General features: G+C 51.3%; 1 protein-coding gene across 2 annotated transcripts; it reads right to left on the bottom strand.

Moving 5' to 3' along the window:
* Positions 1-4675: 4675 nt before the first annotated feature.
* MAN2B1 (mannosidase alpha class 2B member 1) lies at positions 4676-20282 on the bottom strand. 2 transcript variants are annotated; one of them, XM_066348142.1, is made up of 24 exons: positions 20100-20282; positions 18852-18954; positions 18505-18678; positions 17964-18157; positions 17211-17343; positions 16788-16933; positions 16234-16350; positions 12736-12821; positions 12530-12650; positions 12381-12459; positions 12064-12173; positions 11656-11763; positions 11251-11367; positions 10420-10611; positions 9566-9663; positions 9366-9483; positions 8065-8183; positions 7873-7974; positions 7605-7692; positions 7341-7421; positions 6315-6542; positions 5607-5762; positions 5404-5506; positions 4676-4909 (listed from the first exon to the last, which is right to left on the bottom strand). In XM_066348142.1, the coding sequence occupies exons 1-24, from the start codon at positions 20256-20258 to the stop codon at positions 4800-4802; spliced, it is 3042 nt and encodes a 1013-aa protein (XP_066204239.1). In that variant the 5' UTR covers positions 20259-20282; the 3' UTR covers positions 4676-4799. The 2 variants fall into 2 exon arrangements, with proteins under 2 accessions (XP_066204239.1, XP_066204247.1); XM_066348150.1 differs by having other exon boundaries at positions 12736-12818.
* Positions 20283-25618: the final 5336 nt, after the last annotated feature.

The raw sequence follows: 25618 nt of genomic DNA, 5'->3' as shown, positions 1-25618 counted from the left end.
ATTTTTAAAGCCTTCAGGGAGCATATTGGATTGGATAACCAAACCTCATACAGGACAGTGGCCAGTGAGTTCTCCCAAGGTAACCCTCAAAGGTCCAGGCGTGGGATTTGGGGGCGGCAAAGATTAGAAAAATTTGAAACATACTAAAATGGGCCCCACCTGGGCCTGACCTGTGGTGGCGCAGTGGATAAAGTGTCAACCTGAAAATGCTGAGGTCACCGGTTCAAAACCCTGGGCTTGCCTGGTCAAGGCACATATGGGAGTTGATGCTTCCAGCTCCTCCCCCTTCTCTCTCTCTCCTCTCTGTCTCTCACCCTCTCTCTCTCCTCTCTAAAAATGAATGAATGAATGAATGAATAAATAAATAAATGGGCCCCACCTGGGACCATGGCTAGATTGAGGTCCCCCTCCTTAGGCCTCCCTGTTCAGTCCCAGCCTCCAAAGAGGGACTCAGAAAACTTTTGAAACGTAGTCTCTATGACCACAACCCACAGCAAACTGAGGCTTGGCCCAGGTACCATCAGCAAGCCCGCCAGACTCCCTAGACATTGGAAATATCTTTGTGATCTGAATCAGATGACTGGGGCCAACACCTCCACCGATGGAGACTTAAAAACAGCTGGGGGGCACCTCCAACAAACAAGCCCCTTGAAGGACCACAACCATGTCCAGGATGCCCTCAAAATGTGTTCCTACTGGCCCAGGACAGTGCCTCCCTTCCAGGAAGCAGACTTGGAAACATTTTCAGAAGGTTTATGAGACAATCATGACCTATTGCAACATTAAGGCCAGACCTGGCACCTTATCATTATCACTGACCAGACAAGCTGTTTCTCCACAATTGGCTTAGAAGGTATCTCCTGCCCTGGCCAGTTGGCCCCGTGGTAGAGTGTTGGCCCAGCATGTGAGTGTCCCGGGTTCAATTCCCAGTCAGGGCACACAGGAGAAGTTCCCATCTGCTTCTCCACCTCTACCCCTCTCGCTTCTCTCTCGCTCTTTCTCGCTCGCTCTCTCTCTTCCCCTCCTGCAGCCATGGCTTGATTGAAGTGAGTTGGCCCCAGGCACTGAGGATGGCTTAATGGTCTCCGCCTCAGGTGCTAAGAAAAGATCAGTTGCTGAGCAACAGAGCAAAGTCCCAGATGGGCAGAGCATTGCCCCATAGGGAGCCTGCGGGGTGGATACCAGTCAGAACACATGGAGGAGTCTGTCTCTCCGTCTCCCTGCCTCTCACTTAATAAAAAATAAATTTTTTTAAAAAGGCCCTGGCCAGTTGGCTCAGTGGTAGAGCATCAACCTGGCATGCAGGAGTCCCGGATTTGATTCCCGGCCAGGGCACACAGGAGAAGCGCCCATCTGCTTCTCCACCCCTCCCCCTTTCCTTCCTCTCTGTCTCTCTCTTCCCCTCCCACAGCCAAGGCTCCACTGGAGCAAAGTTGGCCAGGGCACTGAGGATGGCCCTATGGCCTCTGCCTCAGGCACTAGAATGGCTCTGGTTGCAACAGAGCAAGGCCCCAGATGGGCAGAGCATCACCCCCTGGTGGGCATGCCGGGTGGATCCCAGTCGAGCACATTCAGAAGTCTGTCTGACTGCCTCCCCATCTCCAACTTCAGAAAAATACAAAAAAAAAAAAAAAAGGTTACATCATATAGCTTTGTGTGTGTCCCAGAGGCTGCAAACACCCAGTTCCTAAGGATGCAACCTATGGCAAGCCTGTCCATCATGGCATTAACCAGCTAAAATTTGCTCTTAGCCTTCAGTCTGTTGCCGAGGAGTGAGCTGGGTGCCACTGTGGGGCTCTGAGTCCTGAATTCTTAGTGGATTGGTGAAGATTCTACATACAAATTCTTTGAGGTTAAACTTATTGATCGATTCCATCAAGTCATCAGATGAAATCCTGTCACCCAGTGGATTACCAAAGTAGTCCACAAGCACAGGGAGATGGAAGGCTGACATCTGCAGGCAGCAAGAGCCCGTGATCTTAAAAAGGGCCACAAGTCACACTATTGGTGGTTCTTGCTGTGAAGCTTAGAGAAGTTGCAGTATTCTCTACCTCCACCATCTCCACTAATATAAGTAATGCTTGTAAAATTCTTACCTTATAAACAACTTAGGATAATCATTTTTTTTATTTCTTTTATTCATTTTTAGAGAGGAGAGAGAGAGGGAGAGAGAGAGACAGAGAGAGAAGGGGGGAGGAGCTGGAAGCATCAACTCCCATATGTGCCTTGACCAGGCAAGCCCAGGGTTTCGAACTGGCAACCTCAGCATTTCCGGGTCGACGCTTTATCCACTGCGCCACCACAGGTCAGGCCAGGATAATCCAACAAAATATTTCCAAGTAGTGCATCTGGCAACCCAACCCTACACAGGACAGCAGCTGGGCCCAGGACACCCTCTACCGTGGCCCCAGCCCACTTAGCCACTGCCTCCCTCTCAAGGGGGAGCTGGAAACACTTTCCGGAGGCATGTGTGATTCATAGGGCCCAGAGGTGACCATGGCTGGACTGAAAAGTCTTCCTGCTCCTCCCTAGACAGCTAAGGTCTGTTGCCTCCTCCAGAGGAAAACTGATCAAAAAATAGGGGCGGGGAGCACATCCAGCAACTGTAATTCAGTCCTGGCCTCCACAAAAGGTCACAGAAACTTTTCAGAAGGTACCCCTAATAATTGGAACCAAAAAATAACAGCATCTGAGCCCATGGCACCCTCCACAGGTCTACCTGTCCAGATCAGACCAGTGCATCTCCTTTGGATGGGGACATGGATACATTTTCAGAAGGCACCACCAGATGGGTCCAATATCAAGATCCACGCAGAACTCCAGCCTGGCCTGGTGGCCACCAAGTCTCGGAGAGATTTACAGGGATGTATCCAGCCATCAGGCCCCATGCAGGACAGAGGGAGGACCCAGGACAACTTCTGCCAGTTTCCCTGGCCAGCCCAAAACAAAGCCTGCCTTTGGAAGAGGACTTGGGTCCACCTTCAGGTGCTGCATGTACAACTGGGGCCTCCCTGACATCATCCCTGGGACATCTAGCCCAGCCCACCCTGATCCCTGCCTCTGGAGGAACACTTCTCAACAATTTCAGTGGGCCCAACACAGGCTCTGGCACCAATGCTGCGGACTACCCTGTCTGGCTTCACTGCCTCACCCTTCTGGAGTGAAACTTTAAAGTGCACTCAGGACTTTAAACTTTCAGGAGGTGCATTCAACTGGACCCCATACAAGATAGCATCTACACAGAGTGACTTCCTTGGATTCTGGTCCACCTCTTTAAGGGAAGACTGAAAATTTTCAAGAGGCACAGCTGGCACCAAGATCTCATTAGTGACTTCATCTGGGGCCAGGGTGCACTTCCCAGAGGTTTCTAGCCAGCCTAGGCTTATGCCTATCTCCCCAACCCCACCCAAGGGGGACCTGGAAATATTTTCCTGAGGCTCATCCTAGGGAAGAGGGGTAGGGAAGCATGTAGCCAAATGCTGGTCCCTTGTGGGCTACAGGTGGAATCCAGCCCCAACCTGTATCCATCCCTGGCTTTGCCCCATCTCTTCATTGGTTCAGCCCTCCCATTCCCAGCTGAGCTCCGACACTCCCTAATTAAACTCTGCCCCCTTGCCTGACCTGTGGTGGCACAGTGGATAAAGCCTCTACCTCGAATGCTGAGGCTGGTTTGAAATCCTGGGCTTGCTGGTTCAAGGCACATAGGACATAAACAATCAATGACCAACCTAAGTGAAGCAACTATGAGTTGATACTTCTTGCTCCTCTCCCCAGCCCCCTCTGAAAAAATCAATTAATAAAACTTCTCTCCCCCTCCCTCTATCCCATCTCTCCTCTCCCTCTTCCCCCTCTGACAGTGGCTCCATTGATTGAAGCATGGCCCTGGGCACTAAGGATAGTGGCTCCATTGATTCAAGTGTGGCCCCTGGCACTGAGAATAGTTCAGTTGGTCAGCATCAGCCTCAGGCACTAAAAACAGATCTATTGAATGCAAGTTGATAGAGTTGCCATGTGGATCACAGTCGTGGGCATGTGGGAGTCTGTCTCACTATCTCCCCTCATCTCACTTAAAAAAACTAAAAAATTAACTAATAAATAAACTCCACCCCCTTGACCAAGTCTTAACCTTACCTCTCTGCTAGCCCTCTATGGCTTCAATGCAAGGGACCAGCACACAGAAGTCACTTCCTTTTGACTCTGAACCTCCTATTTCATCCAAAGGTCTCCTTCCAAAATTGACCCTAGAACACACCAGAACAAGGGCATGCCCCTCTCGGCCTCTTTCTCCTAGAGGCCTGCAGCTCTCTAATCCACCTCTCCCAGGCCCCGCTTTGGGACCTACCTTGAAATCCACTTCCTCCCCCAGGACCTCCCAGATTCTTCACCACAGGTCAAGGTCTAGGAGGCCCCAGGGTGTGTCTGGCTCACTGGGCTTGCCCTTGGTGGCTTCTCAAAACAGCTGTACAATGACCCAAGTGAACTGAGTGGGGGAGGAAGTAGTGGATGAGGCCGGGTGTGAACAATAAAGAGGCTGGTATGAAGATTCAGGCAGCCAAGTGACCTCTCTGCAAGGCCTCAGGTCAAGAGTCAACTAGAGTGTCCAGACCTTTCTGGGTCATAAATTCTGTTACCCTCAAAAAATAAAACAAAATAAAAATAAAGTCACACCTTGATCTGAGGCTTAATAGTGGCATTTAATGGCTTTCACTGGTGGCAGCAGTAGCAAGAGAAGAGGAAATCTTCCCTACCCTGGAGAAGGGGGCTCAGGCTGGAAAGGGGTCAGCCTGTCCACAGCAGGTCTAGCCATCCTTTTCCCATTGGACCGAGGCCAGGAAGGTGCGGATTTCCATGGGTTGCAGTGTGATGCTGGCGGGGTCCAGCTGGGAGGGAGATGGCTTGAGTGCAGCATCTGGGGAGGTGCAGGGGAAAAATAAGGGATGCAGACTCCGTCTACCTCACTCCCCCGCCCCCGTGCTCCCTCCCCTGGTCCTAAACACAGCTATACACCCTCAAATCTATCCCCAGGGCCTCACTACCAAATTCTCAACTGCTTCCCAGAGCCTGGATACCACCTCCAAACCCCCAAATCCCTCCCAATGCCTGGCCACCACCCTCATTCCCTCAAGCCCCACCTCAAAGACTGTCAAGCCAATCCCAAGTTTGATGAACAACCCCACCCCAACCTCGGAACTAGACAATGACAAAGACTCAAATCTTGTTCTTGGGTATGTACTCCAACCTCAAACACCCAAGACCCACCACTAGTCTGCTGGACCTACTTAAGACCCTTAAACCCCTAACCCAGATCTGAACACTGCCCCTCCAGCTGTACCCGAGTCCTGGCCAACATACCCACACCTCCCACACAGCCCCTGGCTCCCGGCCCCAAGGGCAAGCCCCTACCCTTGTAGGATTTCCACTGGAGCCTGGAGGCATTCGCCCTGAGCTGGTTGGCAGCCAGCGTGGTCTCCTTAAGGTCGATGATGGTAAAGGCAGAGAACAGGTCCTGCGGGTAGTGGATGGGCCAGGTTGAGTGGGGTCAAAGTAGGGTTCCCCTATCCCCTCTCTTGTTTCTCTCATTTCTTTCCCACCTCTGCCCTGCTCACCGTCAAGTCCAAGGTAACCGGGGAGCTCAAGTTGCCGACCATATCCTCCCCTAAGGCGAATTGGTGCTCTAAGCGCAGCAACAGCATTTGCGGGCCCCAGCGGGCCAATGTAAGCAGATGTACATTGGGCGGTAGCTCCCGGCGCATCCCCGAGTACTGTGAGAAGGGAGCGGAGAAACAGTGCGGGGCTGAGCCAGAGGGGCCCGGCTAAGTTGAAGCCTGAAGGTGAGGATCCACGTGATGGGGGTTTTTTAGTAGTGGTGGTAATGGGGGTGGGATTTACGCTAGGAAGGACAGGGCTTAGCCAGGAAGGTAAAGGCTGAGCCATAGAGGATGGTGCGGTGCTCGGTTAGGGCAGGCCCTAACAGCTCTGGCCTGAGACCTGAGTGAGGGCGGGGATGAAACCAGGAGAGGCGGGCTGGAAAAGGGGGCTGGCAAAGGGGCGGGGCGGGTCCAAGCCTGGCGGGGGGGGGGGGGGGGGGGGGGTGAGAAGGTGCGGCGGCTGCGGTGTGAGTACCGAGAAGGGCTGGAACCGAGGCTATGGACCCAGTCCAGGGGGTATGGACGGAGTCGTGACTGGAAGCTAGCTAGATTATGGCCTCCCCAGGACGAGTTGCGAACAGGAGAGAGGGTCCCGGCTAAGGCTAGAGAGACCGCCTCCACCTCAGGCTTCCTCCAGCTCCTCTCTGCTGGCCTGCCGCCCCTCACCTGCTTGCGTGGGGTGACCTCCAGGTGGTAGGGGGTGCCACCACCTGGGGCAAGCACCACCTGCGGGGCCAGGAGCTCCTTTTCAGCCTGCAACCGGTGTCCTACGGCCGCGGTCTGGGCCTTGTCCAGCAGCACGAGGTGACGCCCTCGCACCCACAACCCCGCCCCCTTTTCCAGCAGCGGTTCCCCAACTCCACGCTCATCATCTCTCAGCAGCCTTCGGTGCACCTATGGGGAGAGTGGCCAGGAAACGGTGAGGGACCCTCTGGCCAATTTCAGGACCAGAAATTATAGGAACTTCAAGAGAAATTGAAGGAGGGGATCAGATGAGAATGAAGGTCTGATGGGGGTACCCCAGCTGATGTGTGGATGCTACCTAGCAGAGGACTAGGACAGAGGGAGGTAAGGACCTGATGGAAACCTGGATAGAGCAGGTCAGGACCTGGAGGGTGGGTAGGGATTAGATAAAAAGCTTTGAGTCGGCCCTGGCCAGTTTGCTCAGTGGTAGAGCAGCGGCCTGGCGTGCAGGAGTCCCGGGTTTGATTCCCGGCCAAGGCACACAGGAGAAGCGCCCATCTGCTTCTCTACCCCTCCCCCTCTCCTTCCTCTCTGTCTCTCTCTTCCCCTCCCGCAGCCAAGGCTCCATTGGAGCAAAGCTGGCCCAGGTGCTGAGGATGGCCCTATGGCCTCTGCCTCAGGCACTAGAATGGCTCTGGTTGCAACAGAGCTACGCCTCAGATGGGCGGAGCATTGCCCCCTGGTGGGTGGCTGGGTGGATCCTGGTAGGGCGCATGTGGGAGTCTGTCTGACTGCCTCCCCGTTTCCAACTTCAGAAAAATACAAAAAAAAAAAAAGGCTTTGAGTCAACTTCTCACATAGTAATGAAGGTCTCAGCCTAGTGGGACCCCAAACTGAGGGGTGCACCCAGCAGAGAACTGGAACAGAAACTGGTTTCAGAGTCCAGCAGGGGGCCAGGGTGGGTACTGGTGGGAGAACCCTAGCTTAGATGGGGCTCGGGCCACTCACCATGAGCTCTATTGAGCCATCTCTCAGGCTGCTGCCCCCCTGGGAGCGGTCGGTCAACACTGTCAGCTGCACATCTCCATCCTAGAGGGCGAGGGGCAGGAGTGAGGAAGCACACTGCCAGTCAGTTCTGGCCCCCAACCAGACCTTGGCAGGTCTTGGTGGACACTGCCAAGGACAGTTGGGAGATGCTAAGAATGAGTGGTGACCCCCACTCTGTAGAAGTTTCTGGAAGAGGTGGGGAGCAGGATAGGGGAGGGGGGGTACCGTAATGTAAATGCGGCTGTTGACTGGATAGTAGTTTCCTGCCACTGGCTCAGTCTGTTTCAGCTTCCAGGTGGGTCGATAATTCCTCCTGGGGAGGGAAGAGGTAGGGTTTGGTCAGACCCAGACTCCGGCTCTCCTTCCTCAGCCCACCCACTCCTCATTCCTCCTTCATCCTCTCCCTCCCACACTCATAGGATCAGCAGAGCCCTCAACACCTATGGGCCTCAACCCACCACAGAACACCCCTCCATTACCCAGTCACCCCTACCTCCTCTCCAAGATCTCCCGGCCATTACTGTCAGTGAAGAAGAGTCCTTTTGTCTCCAGCGCAGTGTCAAAATAACTGATGACTTCCTTTCCCCAGCCGTCACTATACCAGATGGAATGGCAAGGTTGTGAGCCTTGCCTACCTCCACTCTGCCCCCGCCCCCATCCCTTAGTGCCAGCCCGTGCCACTCACCCTACAGGTATTGGTCCCACCGTCCACTCCAGCTCCAGGTGCCGCTGTCCCGGGTACAGGCGAACCACCTGGGAACACCAGGCTGAAAAGTTCTGGTGCACCTCCTGCACCAAGTCTGTCTGCAGGAACATTGAGCAGATGTAAGCCCACACCTGAGCAAAGGTGAACCCTACAAATGTCCACCCATGCCATGAACTTCACAAAGGCCTACATCAGGGTAAACCCCACTAATAGCATGAAAACACCACCTATCCCCCCGACCTGCCTACATGTGAAGCCCTTACTTCTCACAGTCATTGTCATGCAATTCCTCAATGTGGCAGATATGTTTGCTGCCCCCCTATCCCATTACCCCTCCTTACAACAGAATTCTAGTTAGGAATGTGACTACCTGGAATAAAATCTATATTGTCCAGTCTTCCCTGAGGCTATCAATAGCTGTGTGACTATAGTCTACCCAATGATAAGCGATCAAAGTGGTATGAACATTTCTTGCCCCCTTCCCTCTTTCACTAGCTCAAATGCAAATGTGATGGCTGGAGCTTAAGCAGCCATCTTGGGTCATGAGGTAGAAGTGAATATTGAGGGAGGGAGAGATATGAAATAGAAGGGGCCGGGATGACTATGGAACTACCCCCACCTACCCTGGATGGCCCAGCCAGGCTTTCTGTTCCATGGAAAGAACCAGTCTTGTTTTAGGCACAAATTTGAGTAACTCTGTTACAACAGTGAAACTATATCTTAACCCAGGTATGCAGACATTCACCACAAGGAGAGTCATGTCAAAGATGAGTCTTACCATTACCTGCTCCATTCCCATCCTAAGAGGAAATGTCAACAAGAAACCCTGAGAAACCACACAAGCAAGAGCCCCCTGTTCCTAACCAGATGCACACTCAGATACCCAACATAAGTAAGAATCACCCAAGCCCTATCCAAGTGTGAACTCTCCAAAACCCAGCCCAGCTATAATCCTGTCCTAGCACAGATACTTAGTGCATTCTTCAGGCAGTCCCAACTGGCTCATGGGCCAAGTGGAAATACCCACCCCCAGTTTCAAAAAATAAGGTATAATACTGACACCCACAGCAGATGTGAATGCCTTTGTATAATACAACATACAAAGTTGATGAAAATCAGCCTATGGAAGAATCCTTAAGTCTTCCCCCCAGGTTTAGCCCTCTGATCTGATGGAGATGTAAATCCTTCCCCCACTCCCACCCCCATCCCACACACTGCACACCACCCTTCCATGATCCACACCCACCCACAATGCCCACTCATCATCCCCGGCCCCAGACCTTCACCAGGCGGGTTTGAGCCCAGTGGCTTATGGGCAGTGGTTCCTGTCGGGTGGGTCTGAAGATGTAGGCGCCTGAGACCTGGGCGCTTAGGCTGTTGCCTGTACTGGCGTTGTACCTGGGGCCAGGGCAGGTGAGCATCAGGTAAGGGACCCCAGCTCTGCTCCCACCCCCTCCCTGGCCTGGTAGTCCTCCCTCACCAGTAGAAGGCTTGGCGAATAGGCAACAGGACATCCTGGTCCAGGTTCTTCATCTCCATCAAGAGCCCTGTGTCAGGGTCAAACCTAGCCCAGATATGCTGGGCAGAAAAGGGTGGGCAGACATTAATGACCATCCCTCCAGCCAAGGGCAGCTTCACCCTGTCACCCTTCCCTCTTCTCTCTTGCTCCTCACCCCTGATCCTACTAGCAAATTCTAACAGCTCTACCTTCTTCCTCATCCTCAATCTGACTACTTCTCACCACCTCCATAGCCTTCCTGGACTAGTGCTGCTGACCCCTTCCTGGTCACTCGGTCTGTTCAGTGCCTTCGCCCTCTGCCCCCCGCTGTAGCCCCAGAGGCTGCTGCAACCCCCTGCATCTAATCTTTAGCTGGCTGGCTGTGGGACCAGGGCTGCCTGTACAGGAATCATAGTGCCAGGGTCCATGAAACTTTTAAAGACACATAAAAATTTATAAATTTTAATGTCTTTTAGGGCTTTTGTCTCTACTGCTCCCTGTCTGCTTGGATTCCTCTTCCCCCAAATGTCCTCCAAATGGCTACATGATCCCTCCTTCAGGTCTCTGACACACCTTCACTTAATTTGCAAACCCCTACCACCATCAGCTTTGACATATCTGTCAAGTGCTACTCATGATCACAGTAGGTCCTCACAACAGCCCTGGTAGAGGACAATGAGACTCAAAGGAAGGCAGTCAATCACTCAAGGATACACAGTGTGGGCTGGTGACACTAGACCCTGAACCTAAAACCCACTGACTCAGAGTCAATGCTGCTCACCATGACACCTCAAATTTGTTACTGGGCAGGGAAGGGGATCTGAATGGGATCTCACCTCATTTTGGATGGTCAAGATGTGGGACGAGGCCTTGACATGGGATGCGGGCTTCTGGGATCTGATCTGGGGGATGCGAGTCTGTGGGCTCCGGCCAGGCACCTGGGTTACCGAGTAGATGCTGAAGCCAAGGGCAGGCACTGAGGCTGAGAAAAGCAGGTCCTGTCTGTCTGAGCTGGGCACTGTTACCACCTCAGGTGAGGGAGAAGAGAAACTGAGTTAAGAGGATGTGCATGTACATACAGCAGCACATCTACAGAGAGGGTTCAGAGAGTAAGGAGACCCAAGTGTTGGGCAGGGGGAACAGGGGTGACAGAAGCTGAGTTAAAGATTGCAGAGAACATTCATTAAGTGGGGAAAAGAAACACCAGAAGGGTAGAGACTGTGGGAGGTGGGAGAAGTGAGGGAGTAAGTGGAGGAAGAGATCTTTGAGGCAGGGGAGTGAGGGAAAGACAAAATTCTTGAGGGAGGAAGAGCTTTGTGGGAAGGGGCCTTCCACGATGAGGGGGATATTCATAAATAGAACAATATTTCATGGGGAGATATTAAAAAGAGGGAGATACTCACGGGGAGGAATGTTCCCAGCAGGTGTGATATTAAGGGCCAGTGGAGGGGGGAGATTCAGAGAAGGAAGAGAAGTACTGGCAGGATGTATTCAGGGAGGGGAACAGGTATCCATAAAGGCCAACAAGATCCATAAAGGTATCCATCCAAGAAGGTAAGATAGCCAGGATAGGGAGATGTTCATGGAGGGGAGGGAGAAATGCTCATTGGGGAGGCAGTCATAGGAGGAGGGTGTTCATGGGAGGAATATTCATCAAATGGGCTCACATCACTGGGCACAACTGTGCCACTGGGGTCCTTCACAAGGAAAATGTTTTTGCCGACTGGAAGCCGCACCATCCAATCTACTTTCCGCCCTAAGGGGTTATAAATGGTCACCTGGAACTGGGGTGGGAGGATCAGAATGGGCATGAACCACAACAGGCCTTCTCCATGAACAGTAACAACCCTGGGTAATGCAAGTCCCCATGAGATCTCCATCCAGCCACAGCAGCACTGCACTCCCCTGATCTTGCCCAAAGTGACGCCCCTCAAACAATTCAGCTACTGGCCCCACCTCCTCTCTGCCGCCCCATGACTTTGCGGGCTCTACTCCCATCCATGGGACTTGCCTTCCAGCCCCGCCCCCCCACCTACCCTACCTCACCCCACCCTGATCCCAGGTTGGCTCACGTTCTTCGAGGTCTGACTGAGTGGACACAGGCTGACGTTGAGGTTGCGGCAGAATATGAACTCCTCCTTGGAGCCGCTGAGCAGTGCCAGGGCATTGCTCAGAAGAACCTGGGGAGGACAGTAAAAGGGTCTGCTCTGCACGCCCACCTTCTAGACCTCTCCCCACCCAGACCCCGCCCCATGAGCTCTTCCTGGCCCCACCCCATCCTAGTCTCCGCCCCTATTATCCCAGGTCCTGTCCTACAGGCTCTTACAGGCTCCGCCCTGCTGCCTCTTTGGGCCTCATTCCAGTCTACGCCCCTTCTGCCATAAGTCCTGGCCCACAGCCCTTCTAGATTCCACCCACTGCCCTCGACCGTCCCTCCCTTCCTGTCTCCGCCCTTATGTTCCAGGCCCGGCCCCACGCACCTCACAGGGTCCCCAGCCTGCTGCCACCTGGCGCGCATAGTCGTCTGCTACGTGCTGCTTGGAGGTCCCACTGACTGCATCATGGTGCTGGAGCACAGCCATTGCCTCATCTGCAGGCAGAGGGTGGTGAGCGAGTGGTGAGTCGTGTGGGGGTCTCTGCAGGACTCTGTGCCCAGACCCCCCCAGCGAGACAGGAAAGGTCACGTGCAGGGGTGTGCAGGGTTCTTAGGTGCTTTCAGAAGGGACTCAAGGAGGTGGCCGTAGTCTGGTGTCCAGCTTGAGCCCTGCCCCCACCACCTCACCAGGTAGACACCTACTGAGGGGTGCACTGTCTCCAGAGCCATAGGGTCCCACGTTGGCAGCTGGACCCGCCAGTGCCTCCAGCTGGTTGCATACCTGGGGGGCAGGGAGTGTGTTGAGGCATTGGGACCCCCAGGCCGCCCCCTTGAGTCCAGCACCCACCCACCTGCAGGAAGTTATAGCTGAGGCGTTCATAGCGTTTGAGAGCTGGCCTGCTGGTAAAGAAGCCAGTCCAGAATTTGTGAGGGCCATCTGCATAGGGGAAGAAGTCATCCTGTTTCACCGACCTGCAGTGACAGAGGCATTGAGGGCAGGGTTACTACCTACAGAGCATGTCAGTATCCCCGCAAGTTCCCCAGGTCCTCCAAATACCAGGTAAGGTTGGCCTTGTTCAGCTCCCAGAGGTAACAGGCAGGAGTGGAGTAGAGAACATTGACACGGCTCCCGTTGGCCTGCTGCTGGGGGAAAGTGTGCATGTGTGAGCCCTCAGGAGTCTGCAAATTTGGGGGGGGGGGGGCCACAGGTGTGCAGCACATACATACATTCATGCATCCTGTGGGTTCAGATTCTCTTAATACACATTTTGAATGGAAACCAAACCAAGTGTTAAAATGTACTTTGATCAAACCTAAATATTACCAGCCTGGAAATAATTACTGTGATGCCTGGCCAGGTGGCTCAGTGAATAGAGAGTGGGCCTGCATGCAGAGGTCATGGATTCAATCCCCAGTCAGGACATATATGGGAGACAACCAAAGAGTGCACAGTTAAATAGAACAACTGAGTAAAATAATAAGTAGATGCTTCTCTCTCTCCCTCTCCCTTCCTTCCTCTCTTCCTCTCTCTCTCTCTCAAATCAATGGGGGAAATTTTTTTTAAAGAATTCAGCCTGACCAGGCAGTGGCGCAGTGGATAGTGTCAGACTGGGACACAGAGGACCCAGGTTCAAAACCCCAAGGTCACCACCTTGAGTGCTAGCTCACCAGCTTGAGCGCGGGGTCACTGGCTTGAGCATGGGATCATAGACATGACCCCATGGTCACTGGCTTGAGCCCAAAGGTTACTGGCTTAAAGCCCAAGGTCACTGTCTTGAGCCCAAGGTCGCTCGTTTGAACAAGGGGTCGCTCATTCTGCTGTAGCCCCCAATAAAGGCACATATAAGAAAACAATCAATGAACAGAGGTGCCACCACAAAGAATTGATGCTTCTCATCTCTCCCTTCCTGTCTGTCCCTGTCTGTCCCTCTCTCTGTCCTCTCTTTGTCACACACACAAAAAGAATTTCAGTGATGCAAGAATAAATCTGAAATCTTGCTAAACTTAAAATAACTTCGGTTTTATTAAAAACTTTTTGCGGCCTGGCCGGTTGGCTCAGTGGTAGATCATCGGCCTGGCGTGCAGGAGTCCCAGGTTCGATTCCCGGCCAGGGCACACAGAAGAAGCGCCCATCTGCTTCTCCACCCCTCCCCCTCTCCTTCCTTTCTGTCTCTCTCTTCCCCTCCAGCAGCCAAGGCTCCATTGGGCCAGGCTTTGAGGATGGCTCTGTGGCCTCTGCCTCAGGCGCTAGGATGGCTCTGGATGCAACAGAGCGACGCCCCAGATGGGCAGAGCATCGCCCCCTGGTGGGTGTGCTGGGTGGATCCCGGTCGGGCGCATGCAGGAGTCTGTCTGCCTCCCCGTTTCCAGCTTTGGAAAAATGCAAAAAATAAAAATTAAAAAAAAACTTTTTGAGGATAACTAAGTATGACATATAGGACAGGAATAATCATTTTTCAGCACTGTCAGGTTATTGGCAAATGACACAACTGTGATAATGAATGGTGACTCACTTTCAACTGAGGGAGGAGGAGGAACAAGATGATGACCTCTTGCATGAGGAAGGGAAGTTTATACCAGTGCCTGGTACACAGAAGGTGCTCATTCACTCACTCCAGTGAACGAAGGGAAGTGCATGGGACCACATGCCTTTATGTGCGTACATCTACACTTCTGCACGCAGTCATATAGTTTACATACACAAACCCATACACACACTTTATTCACTCAGCAATCACTTGATTCTTCAAATGCTCAGGATCACTGATATAATCTCAAATCAGAGGCCAACCCTGATCTCATGAAATTCACAGCCAAGTGCAGGAGAGAGACGGAACAGATAGTCAGTTGGTAACAATCAGCCAGGATGTTACAGGTATTTGAAAAGACTGATATGAATACAAAGGAAGAACAAAAGCTCCACCTGAGGTTTGTGAAGGCTTGCTGGAGGAGACCCTGCAGCTGGTGTCTTAAAGGAGAAGCAGAATGTTTTCAGCCCAAAATAATAATAATAAACAAAAACCATAATACTTATTATTTACCTAGTACTGTTCTAACTGATCTGTGTAAATGAATTCATTACACTCTCATCCACAATCCTATCAGGTGAGAACCACCATTATGCCCATTTTTCTAGATAAGAATACAGAGGCACTGAGTACTAAATATTTCTCAAGGTCACAGAGCCAGTAAGTGGCAGGACCAGGATTGAACTGAGAGATTTCCAGTTCCAGCAGAATGGAGTGGACAAAGAAGCCATCAGTGGTAGGAGAAAAAACAAGAAAATGTGATATCCTGGCAGCCCAGGAACGTTTGCAGAAGGAAGTGATCATGGTGTCCAAGGCTCCTCAGGGGCATGAGGAGGACTGAGAAATGTCCTCTGGAAGGCCCCTGGTGATGTTCCTGAGGCCTGTTTTGGTGAAGCAGCAGTGCAAGAAAGGAGTGAGGGCATGGTGTGCTGGTAGATAATTCTGAGGACAGAGTGATGGGATGGGATAGCTTAGATGGAAAAAGGGAAACAAGGTTCTGTGCTGGTGGGAGAGTAACTGCCTGCCCACACGGACACAGGCCACTTACAAGGGCCACACAAACACATCTGTGGTCGGCAGAATAATGGCCACCCAAAAATGTCCATGTCTAATACCCAGAACCTGTGACATGGCAAACAGGAATTAAGTTTGCAGACAAAATTAAAGTTGCTAATCAGATGACCTTAAAACAGAGATCATCCTGGATTATCTGGATGACCCCCATGTAATCACAAGGGTCTTTTTTCTTTTTTTTTTTTAATTTTTTAATTTTTTATTTTATTTATTCATTTTAGAGAGGAGAGAGAGAGAGACAGAGAGGGAGAGAGAGGAGAGAGAGACAGAGAGAGAGAGAAGGGGGGAGGAGCTGGAAGTATCAACTCCCATATGTGCCTTGACCAGGCAAGCCCAGGGTTTCGAACCGGCGACCTCAGCATTTCCAGGTTGACGCTTTATCCACTGTGCCATGACAGGTCAGGCCTTTTTTCTTTTTAATTAAATTTAATAGGGTGATCAATAAGAGTATATAGGTTTTAGGTAAACATTTCTATAACATTTGAACTGTTGATTGTGTTGTGTGCCCATCACCCAAAGTCAAATCATTTTCCGTTACCGTATATTTGTTACTCCCCCTATGACATAAGGGTCTTTAAAAGTGGAAGAGGAAGAAGTGAGAATGAGAGTAAGAGATTGGATGACAGAAGCGGGATCAGGCTTTGAAGATGGAGGATGGGGGCCATGAGCTAAGGAATGTGGGTGGCCTCTAGAGTATGAACAAGGTAAGGAAACTTTCCCCTAGAGCTTCCAGTATGAACATAGCCCTGCTGACATCTTGATTTTAGCTCAGTAAGACCCTTTTCAACTTCTGACCTGTAGAACTATAATATAGTTCTGTTGTTTTGAGCCATTAAGTTTGTGGTGATTAGTTATAGGAGCAAGAGAAAACTAGGATAGCAGCCATAGCTACTCATCTGACAAAAGGTCCAGGGATATAAGCATGCAGGTGCACAGAGGGTAGGCACACTCACCTGGGCATTGACCAGCTGAATGAGCTTGTCAAGGTTCTTGAACCACATGTTGGCATTCTCATATTGGAAGTCCGAGCCCATGGTCATGATGGTGTGGTGGGTGCGGTAGTACTGGCCCTGCAGACAGAATGGGGGTGTCCTCAGGCCAGAGTGTCCTGGCCACCCTTGTGTACACTATGTCTTGGTATATATGTGATCATGTGTGCATACCATGGAATGGGAGAGGGGTATGTGTGGAAGCATGTCACATGGGAACATAGAAACATGAATAAAAATAGCCACAAGTTACTGAGTAATTCACTGTGGCCTGCCACACAGAGGAGAGTGTTGAGGTACTGTGCCAAGTTGTCTAATAACCATGGTGAGTGTATACAGTGGTAAAGGGGTCCACACGCTTCTAATCAGGAATATGCAAATCCAAAAGGAGGGCATAGTGACGGGGAATGGAATATTACCTTCTTCTGAGGGTATGAGGAGATATCAGGGAATCAATCCCGGGGCTGTGAGAAGGGCCCAATGCATATGTATGTCCAGGTTCTGGACACTGGGGTTACCTGGGCTGCAGCTAACTTTAGGAAGTAATCAACCAGTTCTTTGGCATTGTATTCAGGGCTGCGGGGGTCGTCCACAATAGGTCTGTCAGCACACAGGACATCCCAGCACAGATTCTTCGGTGGGTTGTAAAGGTTGGGGAGCACACCTGTGTGCCACACCAAGCTCAGGGGATGGCCCAGATCCTCAGACCTGCCCTGAGGTCAAAGCTGCCATGCCCCACCCAAATAGGACTTCAGAATTTGCAGGGACCCAGTACAAACTACAAATGCTGGGCCCTCCATTGTAAATTATTAAAAATTCCAAAATGATGACAGCAGAGTGTAAAACCAAGCTCAGGGCCCTTCTGAGCATGGGGCCCTGTGTGACTGCACAGTTCACATGCCTTTGGGGCTAGCCCTGCCTCCACCTATCCACCCCCTTACTGGTGAAGAGGTCAGCAGCAGGGGGCTTCAGGCTGGCACTGGCCCGCCACAACTGTTCCATCCTTAGCATCTTCTTCCTCACCAACTTGTCCTGATAATCCAGGCGCCCAAAGAAGAAGCCGTCAAAGCCCATCTGGGAGAGACAGGATGAAGAGTGGGAAAGGAGGGCAGGATGACTAAGTGCCCAGGCTTCTCACCAAGACCTGCCAGCCCCCTCAGCAAAGGAGGGGTAGGTCAGAGCAGAGAGGAAAAAGTAGGTCTGAAACCAGGGAGGCCTCCAACTCATTTGGAAATTTAGGGAAGGGTCAGAATGCCTCCTGGGAGAGCTGAGAGGGGAAGGGTCCAACATAAGAACCCACCTCCACCTTCCAGAAAGGGAGCCTGACTCAAGAAGATCTTCCCCCTTCTGCAGGATAAGGATAGAAGGGATCAGAGCAGTAGGCATGAAGCTGGTTGCAAAGCAGTCCAGGCCTCCACTTGACACCTGGCTTGGGGAGAAGCCAGGATCTTAGCCAATGGGGCAGATGATGGGGAGTGGCTAGCTGCCGCCAGGGTGGTCAGCCTGGGCCAGCAGAGACAGGCCAAGGACAGAGCGGAAAAGGAGTGGGACTCCAGGGGCAGGTCTCAAGAGGTCAGAGGGACTAGGGATAGGGCCTGGTCCATGTGAGCTTGCAGGGAAGGGTGGGGCTTGAGTGGTCAAGGGTGGAGTCAACATGAGAAGGGGCAGGTCCAAGGGAAGTTGGGGGGAAGCACCTGTGCAAAGAGTGAAGCCTGCTCCCGAGAATGGCCAAAGGGGTCGATGTGCCAGGCCACAAGGGGACGACCATCACTGCCAAAAGTGTCCTCCAGGAAGCGCAGCCCTAGTGTCATCTGGTCTATGATGGCTCCATAGTGGGTGGCCGCCTCGTCATTCATCACCCAGCCACCGTTGGCAAACTCCAGGCGCCCTGCACGAGGAGGGGCAAAGTCTGAGTAGGCTGTCAGCCAGGAGTGAGGCACCACAGGGGATGGGAAGTCCTGCCTGCATGCCCAGGCCCGGAAGGAGAAGGGTCTCTCTGAGGCCAGTGGAGCCAGATATGGGACGGAGGGCTCCCTGCATGCAGGCTGCCCAGAGGATCCACTGGAGGTGGAGCTTTGCAGGATACATAGGAGTTCTACAAAGAAAGGGAAATTCCAGGCAGCCAAGTTACATGCACATTCAGTTGCCTATGCCATGATATAATCTGAGAAGCCAGGGTGGCAGAAACAGAAACTAAGCTGAGCTTCCTCTTTTCACTTCCTTGGGGCAGCTCACCCTGACGCACTAGCTCCCGCACGACATCTTGTGTTGCATTTGTCTGTTGATGCCACCAACGGGAGAAGAAGGCCATCTCCACATAGACGAAGCGACGGGTGGGCTCCGCCAACAGGGAAGAGATGACAGAGTCTAGGATATACTGAACACCCGCGTGTTGGATGGTATTATAGGCTGTGGACACAGGGGTCAGGCAATCAGAGACCAGCAAGCCAAGGGGACCATTCTTAGACACAGGATCCCAAGCTGGGCACTGCCCCCACCCTAATATCCTGGACCCAGAACGGATATGAAGGGCCGGGAGGGGCCATGGGAGTCCATGGCATCAGTCTCCACCCTCTACTCACTGCCATAAAAGTACTGGTCCACTGTCTTAAGCCAGCCCACGTCATCATGTGTGTGGGCCACCAGGTGCACGTTGAGCATGTCCAGCTTCACCATGGGGCATGTCTGCATAGGGACCCCAAATGCACATTCACACACCCTATCGTTTATCACAAGGTTAAGAGGTAGGCTGGAGTGGGAGTGGGGGTGGAGGGTACGTGGTAAGTACTGATCTAGAGCTGAGTGATCAGAGAGATCCTGCCAGGGAAGACACACACATAGTTGTTCTCAAGGATACCAACTCCCTAGTGGCACAACTCAGGGCCAGCTCTCATTCACACCCTGTTAAAATAGTAACAGTAGTAACTACTGTTTATTAAGCATTTGTAAATACCAAGCAGCCACCTTTCGGGATGGGAACAATATTATCGTATCTCGAGTTTTCAGTTAAGAACACTGAGATCAGCCCTGGCCGGTTGGCTCAGCGGTAGAGCGTCGGCCTAGCGTGCGGAGGACCCGGGTTCGATTCCCGGCCAGGGCACACAGGAGAAGCGCCCATTTGCTTCTCCACCCCTCCGCCGCGCTTTCCTCTCTGTCTCTCTCTTCCCCTCCCGCAGCCGAGGCTCCATTGGAGCAAAGATGGCCCGGGCGCTGGGGATGGCTCTGTGGCCTCTGCCTCAGGCGCTAGAGTGGCTCTGGTCGCAACATGGCGACGCCCAGGATGGGCAGAGCATCGCCCCCTGGTGGGCAGAGCATCGCCCCTGGTGGGCGTGCCGGGTGGATCCCGGTCGGGCGCATGCGGGAGTCTGTCTGACTGTCTCTCCCCGTTTCCAGCTTCAGAAAAATGGAAAAAAAAAAAAAAAAAGAACACTGAGATCAGATAAGTATAGTGACTAACTGGCCCAGGGTCACACAGTCGCGCAGGCAGGAAGTGGAAAAGTAAGGCTGGAACTCCAGGCCGACTGACTCCCGAGTTCCAGTTCTCAACCAGCGTCCCCCCCCTCCCACCCGACACACACACACGCACGCACGCACGCGCCCAATCACACAGTTCAAAGCAAGCAAAGTCCAGGCAGGGAAGCAGGTACTGACAGCCGCGTTCTCAGACGCGCAGAGCCAGTTCTCTCACTGACACAAAGCACACACTCAGACCACGCTGTCATATTAGGACCCATTCACTAAGTACCCACAAAAACAGACCCACCCACAACTCCCGGTCCTACTCGGGGCTTCCCTCCCGTTCTTGGACATTTTTGCTCGGCCCTGCTCACCTTGTATCCCGCGGCCCGAGCGCTGGGCGCAGCCAACAGCAAAAAAATGAAGGAAAGACGTAGGAGCGGTGGCCGCAGCGCGCTGGGGCTCGTCCAGGGCCCCGCTGCGCCCCGGCCGCCGCCAGCGCAGACCCCAGAAGGCTGAGCGTCGACGCCCATGATCTCGCCGCCCCGCCGCCCCGCCGCCCCGCCGCCCCGCCGCCCCGCGGCCACAACCACTGTCTCCAGCGGGTTCCAGTCTGGGCCAAAGCCGCAAAGGCCCCACCCCCAGAACTCAGCCTAGCCAATGGGCGCTTGCAAGGGCGGGGCTAGGAGGCAAGTATGGCGCGGCAGAAGACTAAAGCAGTACAGTAGTTATGCGTATTCCTAGGGACACTGGCCATGTTCCACACTCGGGGTGCTGGTTTGGCCAGAGGAGCCAAACTTCCGTGTGAACTGTAGTGCCCCGTGGGCGCAGAGATCTCAGATTTTTCTACCAGTGCCAGGTTTGCCTAGAAGGTGGAGTGTGTGCACGGGATCCTTCAGGGCTAGGAGGAGTTGATGGGGATTCTTTTCTGTCCAATGAGAATTGAGACGTTGGGTAAAGGAACAGCCCTTGGAGCGCTGGGGATGGGAGGCATCCAATCTGGTTATGAGAATTACCCCAGATAGTACACGCAGACCCAGGAAAAAACTCCCAAGACTGAAAATCTATCTCCATAAGCAGAGTGCAAGGAAAGACCAAAGAAAGAGGCTGGCCACTCCAGTCTGGTAAGTAATAGAGTTTATTAAGAGAAACTTACATAGGAGGCATGTCTTGGGTGGCTGCAAGAGAAAATGGATCCCTGCCGCACTTGGCAGGTGCCAATGAATTATATAGGGCAAGGGGAGACAGTCATGGGTATTAGTACGTTAATGCTACCAGGTATGGAAATTATTTAACATACTTGAACAGATCAGGACAGTAATCTGATCCTGAAATCAGTACACAGCTGGAGGCAAGGAAGAGGTGTTAATTTATGTCAGAATGAACATCAAGTCCAATCAGACGGTCTCTAAGGGATGTTTGCAGTAAGCAGTCTCCCCCTTTGGGCTCAGGTCTAGCTCTGAGTTCAGCGGCAGTCATGGGACTGTCTCCAGGGACAATAGGACCTAGTGCCTTCAGTGCCATGACCCACTGGTCCATGGCGTGTCAAGACTATTGCTCCTTTGTTTCTCACACCTTTATCATACTGGGTGCTTCATTTGGATTCCCAGCCTGGCATATGGAGCAATACACCCCACAGGTTGGTCATTTAAATGTATTTACTCTTGGGAAATCTCCTTCGTATACCTGGCCAAAGTAGGTTTTCCAGCCGGTAATTTTATGTTGTTTAATGACTGTTTTTCCATTCCACCAACTCAGCTTCCTGTGAGTTATGTGGGAGATAGGATCTGCATTCAATAACTGAACTGACCAAGTCACTGTACTTTAATGGCAGCCCTGCCTCCTTAGTTATGCGCCATCCTATTTGGGCCCTACCACGCCAACTCTTCCAGTGTGCTCAATCTGAAGTATCAGTTGCTAAAGCATATATTTTTGCCAAGGCATCATTTCTTGGTTGCCTAGCGCTGTGGATGTTTTATGAGCAGGCACATGAAAGACATCAAGATCTTCCCCACACACTTGTAAGAGAGCCCAAATATCTTTCCACATGTCCCCATAAAGTTTGTTCATAGTCATCCACTTCTCCATTTCAATTGTCCAAGCTATAAAGTCAATCCCTTTAGCCTGACCAGACGGTGGCGCAGTGGATAGAGCGTCGGACTGGGATGCTGAGGACCCAGGTTCGAGACCCCGAGGTCGCCAGCTTGAGCGCGGGCTCATCTGGTTTGAGCAAAAAGCTCACCAGCTTGGACCCAAAGTCTCTGGCTCAAGCAAGGGGTTACTCGGTCTGCTGAAGGCCTGCAGTCAAGGCACATATGAGAGAGCAATCAATGAACAACTAAGATGTCGCAATGCGCAACGAAAAACTAATGATTGATGCTTCTCATCTCTCCGTTCCTGTCTGTCTGTCCCTGTCTATCCCTCACTCTGACTGTCTCTGTAAAAAAATAATAAAAATTAAAAAAAAAAAGTCAATCCCTTTAAAAGGGCCCAACTGTCAGTACACAGGATCAATGGACAAGGTTCATGAATGATTACCAACCACACAGCTCTTGCTCTTTATTATTATTATTATTGATTTTTTTTATTTTATTTATTCAGTTTTAGAGAGGACAGAGAGAGGGAGAGAGAGAAACAGAGAGGGAGAGAGAGAAACAGAGAGGGAGAGAGAGGAGAGAGAGACAGAGAGAGAAAGAAGGGGGAAGGAGCTGGAAGCATCAACTCCCATATGTGCCTTGACCAGGCAAGCCCAGGGTTTTGAACCAGCGACCTCAGCATTTCCAGGTCGATGCTTTATCCACTGCACCACCACAGGTCAGGCTATTATTATTGATTTTTAAAGAGAGAGAAACATGCATCTGTTCCTGTATGTGCCGGCCTGGGAGCAAACTGGCAACCTCTGTGCTTGCTTCAGAGTGACACTAACTAACTGAGCTATCTGGCCTTTTTTTTTTTCTTTTTTTTTTCTTTTTTTCTTTTTTTGTGACAGAGACAGAGAAAGGGGCAGACAGGAAGGGAGAGAGATGAGAAGCATCATTCTTTGTTGCAGCACCTTAGTTGTTCATTGATTGCTTTCTCATATGTGCCCCTATCATAGGGCTACAGCAGAGTGAGTGACTCCTTGCTAAACCAGGACCTTGGGCTTCAAGCCAAGCCGGCAACCTCAGGGATTCAAACCTGGGTCCTCTGCATCCCAATTGAAGGCTCTATCCACTGTGCCACTGCCTGATCAGGCCAACCACACAGCTCTTAGTTCAGCACACTAACTATTGTGGTTTGTTCATGTTTCCATTCAAGCAGTGTTAATGGACAATTGAAGGGCAACTGCAGTCCAGGTAGATGAATTACCCTAGCTAGAGCTATTAGTATACCAAGCGCCAGCCAGAATTTCCCCTAATCCTTCGCAGATCGCAGAACCCAACCCAGGGATGGGAGCAGAAGCATTTGGAAGGTCTATATATTGAACAGGGCCTAATCTAAACTTCATGAGATTTTAGACAAACTCAGCCTATATTCTTTTATTTATTTTATTTATTCATTTTACAGAGAGAGGAGGGAAGGAGCAGAAGCATCAACTTATAGTTACTTCACTTTTAGTTATTCACTGACTACTTGTTGTATGTGCCTTGACCAGGCAAGCCCAGGGTTTTGAACCAGTGACCTCAGCATTCCAGGTCAATGTTCTATCAACTACGCCACCACAGGTCAGGCTCTTTTTTTCAATTCAGCACATATTTCAAGTTATTATTTTTGCTGACTAATTTATAAGCCTAAGTATAATAAAGATATCATATTTAATTTTTTTATTTTTTAGGTGAGAGGAGGGAAGATTGTGAGGCAGACTCCTGCATGCGCCCTGACCAGGATCCACTCAAGCAGATGCTTGAGTACTGAGCTATTTTTGTTACCTGAGGCTGATGCACTAGAACCCACCCAGCTATCCTCAGCACCCAGAGCCACACTCAAACCAATCAAGCCACTGCTACAGAAGGGGAAGAAGGAAAGAAGGGGAGAGAAAGGGGGAGAGAAGCAGATTGTCCCTTCTCCTGTGTGCCCTGACTGGAAATCAAACCCAGGACATCCATATGTTAGGCCAATGTTCTATCCACTGAGCCACCAGCCAGGGCCATATATAATTCTGATAACTCTAAAGTCATATCTGTTTTAATTAAACCAACACACTTAAACTAGCTTTAATGTCAAATAGTTTCCTAGATCATCTGATTCTGAAAAGCATTTGAGTTAGTTTCTGTATTTCTGAGAATTTTAGAATACCCAGTTCTTAATTTATATAAGCACTTAATTCCTTTAAACCAATTAAGCATAGCTCTTTACAAATTAGAAATACCATTATAAAGTAGGAAATACCACATAAATAATACATATATGTATACACACAAACACAAACATACAGATAGAGACTTCATGGCTTCCAGAAGAAGAGGTAGGCTCTGTTCAAAGGAACCTTCCCCCCTTTATCAACCAGTCCTGAAGCTAACAGGGTTCTAGACATTCTAATCTTTTTCTGGTTTCAGTTCTTCCTCTAATTTTTTTTTTTGTGTGTGTGTGACAGAGTCAGACAGAGGGACAGATAGGGACAGACAGCCTGGAAGGGAGAGAGATGAGAAGCATCAATTCTTCGTTGCGGCACCTTAGTTGTTCATTGATTGTTTTCTCATATGTGCCTTGACTGTGGGGCTACAGCAGACCGAGTGACTCCTTGCTTGAGCCAGTGACCTTGGGCTCAAGCTGGTGAGCCTTGCTCAAACCAGATGAGCCTGTGCTCAAGCTGACGACCTCGGGGTCTCGAACCTGGGTCCTCCACATCCCAATCAAACGCTCTATCCACTGCACCACCACCTGGTCAGGCTCTAATTTTCTAACCCTGTCTTTTGCCTTTAGGTAGGCATCTGTGACAAGCCAAACTATCCATAAGAGGCACCAGCCTACAGTTAGCAGCCATGAATTTTCCTGCCTTGCCACAGTGCAGTTCCTTAAACAAGTGCATGAGATCAGCCATCCCAGTACTCATGCGGCAGTCCACGTGTATCTGATCTACAGGCCACCCCTCCCTACACAAAGGTCAATGGCCCAGTTCTCTTTTCCCGAAGCCCATTTCTTTGGTCTCCTGGCTGGCTTGCCAATTGTTAGTATACACAGATCCAGAGAAAAACCCCAAGACTGAAAAATCTATCTCCATAAGCAGAGGGTGGGGAAAGACCAAATAAAGAAGCTGCCACTCCACTCTAGTAGTTTATTAAGGGAAACTGACATACAGGTGTTCCTTGCGTGCTTGCCAGTGAAATCAATCCCCATGCTGCTTGGCAGGTGCCAAAGAATTGTATTGGGTCAAGGGAGGAATAGGCATTCATACTAGTACATGAATGCCATCAGGTATGGAAAATTACTTCACATGCTTGACCAGGTCAAAACAACCTGTTCCAGGAACCAGCACATAGCAGGAGGCAAGGGCGGGGTACTGATATGCCTCAGAATAAACATCAAGTACAATCAGCCGGTTTCTAAAGGGACCCGATTCTAGCCTGGGTCCAGCTCTTGAGTCTAGCAGCAGTTAAGTCATAGAACAGTCGTGTGTGTGTGATAGAGAGAGAGAGAGAGGGACATATAGTGACAGAGAGAAAAGGAGAGAGATAAGAAGCATCAATACTTCATTGTGGCCTGACCAGGTGGTGGCGCAGTGGATAGAGACTGGGATGCAGAGGACCGAGGTTCAAAACCCCGAGGTCACCGGCCTGAGTATTGGGCTCATCCAACTTGAGCAGAGGCTCACCAGCTTGAGCAAGGAGTCACTGTCTTGAAGCCCAAGGTCACTGGCTTGAGCCCAAGGTCACTGGCTTGAGCAAGGGGTCACTCGCTTTGCTGTAGCCCCCTG

This window comes from Saccopteryx leptura, chromosome 1 (assembly GCF_036850995.1).
Source record: "Saccopteryx leptura isolate mSacLep1 chromosome 1, mSacLep1_pri_phased_curated, whole genome shotgun sequence".
NCBI lineage: Eukaryota > Metazoa > Chordata > Mammalia > Chiroptera > Emballonuridae > Saccopteryx > Saccopteryx leptura.
Note: the sequence above shows the minus strand (reverse complement) of the source record. Positions and strands in the feature narration are given on the sequence as shown.

Excerpts from the sequence above, each read along its gene's own strand:
- MAN2B1 (XM_066348142.1), bottom strand. The coding sequence starts at position 20,258 with ATGGGCGTCGACGCTCAGCCTTCTGGGGTCTGCGCTGGCGGCGGCCGG. Across the intron at positions 16,934-17,210 it reads TGCTGCTGACCTCTTCACCA|GTGTGCTCCCCAACCTTTAC; the intron begins GTAAGGGGGTGG and ends TGTGGCACACAG. Across the intron at positions 7,422-7,604 it reads ACAGCCGCATTTACATTACG|GATGGAGATGTGCAGCTGAC; the intron begins GTACCCCCCCTC and ends CTCGCCCTCTAG.